General features: G+C 42.6%; 1 protein-coding gene across 1 annotated transcript; it reads right to left on the bottom strand.

The window, feature by feature from the left end:
* Nucleotides 1-809: 809 nt before the first annotated feature.
* LOC147638276 (cytochrome P450 716A67-like) lies at nucleotides 810-2,712 on the bottom strand. The gene is made up of 4 exons (XM_086795363.1): nucleotides 2,268-2,712; nucleotides 1,850-2,076; nucleotides 1,277-1,530; nucleotides 810-1,147 (listed from the first exon to the last, which is right to left on the bottom strand). Exons 1-4 carry the CDS (start codon nucleotides 2,611-2,613, stop codon nucleotides 826-828), a joined length of 1,149 nt encoding a protein of 382 aa, XP_086651489.1. The 5' UTR covers nucleotides 2,614-2,712; the 3' UTR covers nucleotides 810-825.
* Nucleotides 2,713-3,133: the final 421 nt, after the last annotated feature.

Raw genomic sequence — 3,133 nt, 5'->3', positions numbered from 1 at the left:
AAGAGTGGGTGTGCCTTGATCTCATCACGCAATAGTATCGGGGACCCAAACCCAAAGCTTCAATAACCATAGACAAGCGGACATTGTTACGAAAGTGATGCTGACCCCACGGTGTTACCCTAGTTATGTCTCAATAGGTCCGCCATTTGGTCTGTGCTACAGAAGTTCCCAAGTGAGGGAAAAGTAAGCGCTCATACAGTTCTATAAAATCCTTCTTCACAGACTCGCTTGCGTCTTGAAGGTGAGAAATCATCATGGATAAAACCAAGTCCTGTTGCCAAGCCATAAAAGAGATTAAGAAAGAAAGAAGATCGATGGAAGTAAGATTACTGCGAACGACAAGTAAGAGTTATGACTTATATAAAAGAAAGAACTAGCATAACCTAGAAGCCGACGGTGTATCTTACCACTGAAGTTTTACCGTCTTTCCATGATTTGGACTTGGCACATATTTCTTTAGAAGGCTTACATGAAATACATTATGAACTTTGAGATGAGGAGGTAAAAGAAGCTCGTAGGCTAAGTCACCTACTTTCTTTGAAATCAGATATGGCCCACAATATCTGGGGGATAACTTCTTATACTTCCCAAGAGATAAAGAACTTCTTTTGGGCCGTACTCGAATGAAGACCATATCTGCTTCTTTGAATTCTCTGACTGTCCTCTTCCTATCTACATACTGGGCAGCTTTTATATCTTTATGAATTGCCTGCATCTGCTGCTCCATGTCGTCAAGCATTTGTCTGGACATCTCGACCCTAATCGATGGGTCGGACCTAGTTAATGGAGTTAAGCAATCTTGTCCATACAGAGCTTTAAAAGGGCTCATCCCAATACTTCTGTGAGATAAGAAGCATTGTAGGTGAACTCGACTAGGTGCAGATAGCTTAGCCACTTCTTGGGTTCCCTGCCACAGCATGACTTGCATTCATCTATGACTTGCTGTGTAGTAAGGTGAGCTCGCTTGTTGTCTACCTTGGCCTCTTGCTCCTCTGCAGCCAAAATCAAGCCCAACAAATCAGACTGAGATCGTGATGTCGCATTAGCCAGCATGGCCTCTCTCTTGGAGTCTATGATCTCACGAAGCTCCTCATTGTTTCTCTTCTCCAGCTCCTTGATCTCACGATTTGTTTGAGTGGGAAGGTACCTGACAACATCCCATTAAAGAACTAGACTTTAACCAAGTGTGTTGAAGAGCAATAAGGTGGAGAGTAATATATAATCCAAGAATTAACAGTTTAAACTTGACGTGGAGCGTTATCATCTACAGACTTACTGATAGAATGGGATGACACTATTTGGGACAACGATCTTTGTGAGGAGTTCAAGGAGGCGCTCTTGTCTCTGAAACACATACTTTCCTTTGAGGTAGCTGGACCCGAATGAACTGCGTGCCAAAATATCAGCTGTCACATTCTTGATGTCATGTGCCACCTCCAGCTCGTGTCCCTCCTTGCTGTTGCTGTTGACTTGGCTCTCCCATGATTTCACCATTTCCAAAGAACTAGCCACCATGTCGGCCACCAGCTCCTACCACACAATAAAAATACAAAAGCTTTAAAATAATGAAATAATATTTGCAACAATGGAAGTTAGAACTGAATATTTAACTAAATTTAATTTTGTGATAGTGCTAAATATCCCCCCCCCCAAAAAACAACAAAATAATATATGTATATGTGTGTGTATATACACATACAAACGTGTGTACATGCATATGTATGTGCGTATATATGACTCATCTTAATTAAGATTTCAAGATTTAAGTAGAGCTTATTTCAATGTTACATGAATTTATTATTTATTATTTTCATCAAGAGAATACTCAGCATTCTTTTTAAAAGAAAACCTTGAGCTTCTCAGAGAAGAATGCAGGGCGAAGGATGTTGCGTTGTTGTTGCCAGTCGTCACCATTGGCAAGAAGGAGACCATTTCCGAACAACCTGTGGAAGCGTACAGTGAAAGCAGAGGGCTTGTGTAATTGCTTCACATCCGAAGAGAAAATGCTTCTAGCGTCATCTGCGTTGCTAATCAAGAGGGTGGGCAGATTACCCCTCCAATACACAACCCTGGAACCTGCAAAAACAAGCCAAGCGGCCAAAATAATAATCAACAAAGAAAACGAATCAGGCGATGATTATTTATAAGATCCAGATTTAGAATCGAAGGCACTCCAAGGAGGACATTGCTTACTAATTACGATCATATAATTCGACTAACCACTAATCACGGGGGGGGGTAAAGCGATTGGAGGCATGCTATTATACCTGCTGCGTGCTTAGAGAGGAGATTTCGGTAGAAGGGGAGGATACGGGGTAGAAGGAGATGGTGATGAGAGGAGGAAGGAATGTCGGAGAGTTGAGCCTGGGCTTCCAGGCGCTTGATCTCAGGGAGGTCTCCAGCTATGGGGCGATAAGGCAACACAGTGAAGCCTTGCTGCTGCAAAGCGCTCCGCAGCGAAGCCGGTCTCAAGTAGTAGACGTAGAGAAGGTAACCAAACAGAGAGGAGATTGCGATGGCTAGCATAGAAGTACAGATCAGTAGAGTGTGACCACCAACGAAGGGACGTAAGAGCTGCAGGAGGTCCACTGGTTGCTGCTGCTGCATCATCATCTTATTAAGTACACAAGTTGGCGACGATGCTGCTGCTGCTCTAGTTCTCTCAAATTTAACTTTTTGATGAAACACAGGCTATTTGAACTTGCCCGTATATGATGGTCTCGTCTATAGATATTATATAGAAATTAAGGGTAGAGAACAAGTGTTCAGTATTCAAAAGAGGAGACTCATGAAGCTTCGTGTGCGCCTTCCTTCCTTGTTGCTATCCGTTCCAAATCGTTCCAAATATAAACTCATACCACCCCTAGTATGTATTAAGACGGCGCCTAGTATGTATTAAGACGACGACGCTTCAAAGCTGGTGTCCTCTTTTTGAAGTGTTTTTATCCCAGGAGGAAGTTGCAAAGGCGTCCACTTTGAAAAAGTCAAAGAAGAAGTTGCTAAGGTAAAAGTAATAATAAAGCTAAGGTGATTTATTTCCTAAGTTAACACCTAGCACACCCGCTAGTCCACCCACCTTGAAGACTAGACTAACGCGACGCCCATCCACTTGATGATTAGGATTATTTGGATA

The sequence above is a fragment of the Cibotium barometz genome, chromosome 5 (assembly GCF_041138505.1).
Source record: "Cibotium barometz isolate CiBa-2024 chromosome 5, ASM4113850v1, whole genome shotgun sequence".
Classification (NCBI taxonomy): Eukaryota; Viridiplantae; Streptophyta; class Polypodiopsida; order Cyatheales; family Cibotiaceae; genus Cibotium; species Cibotium barometz.
The sequence above is the reverse complement of the archived record's forward strand: the minus strand, read 5'-3'. Positions and strand labels throughout refer to the sequence as shown.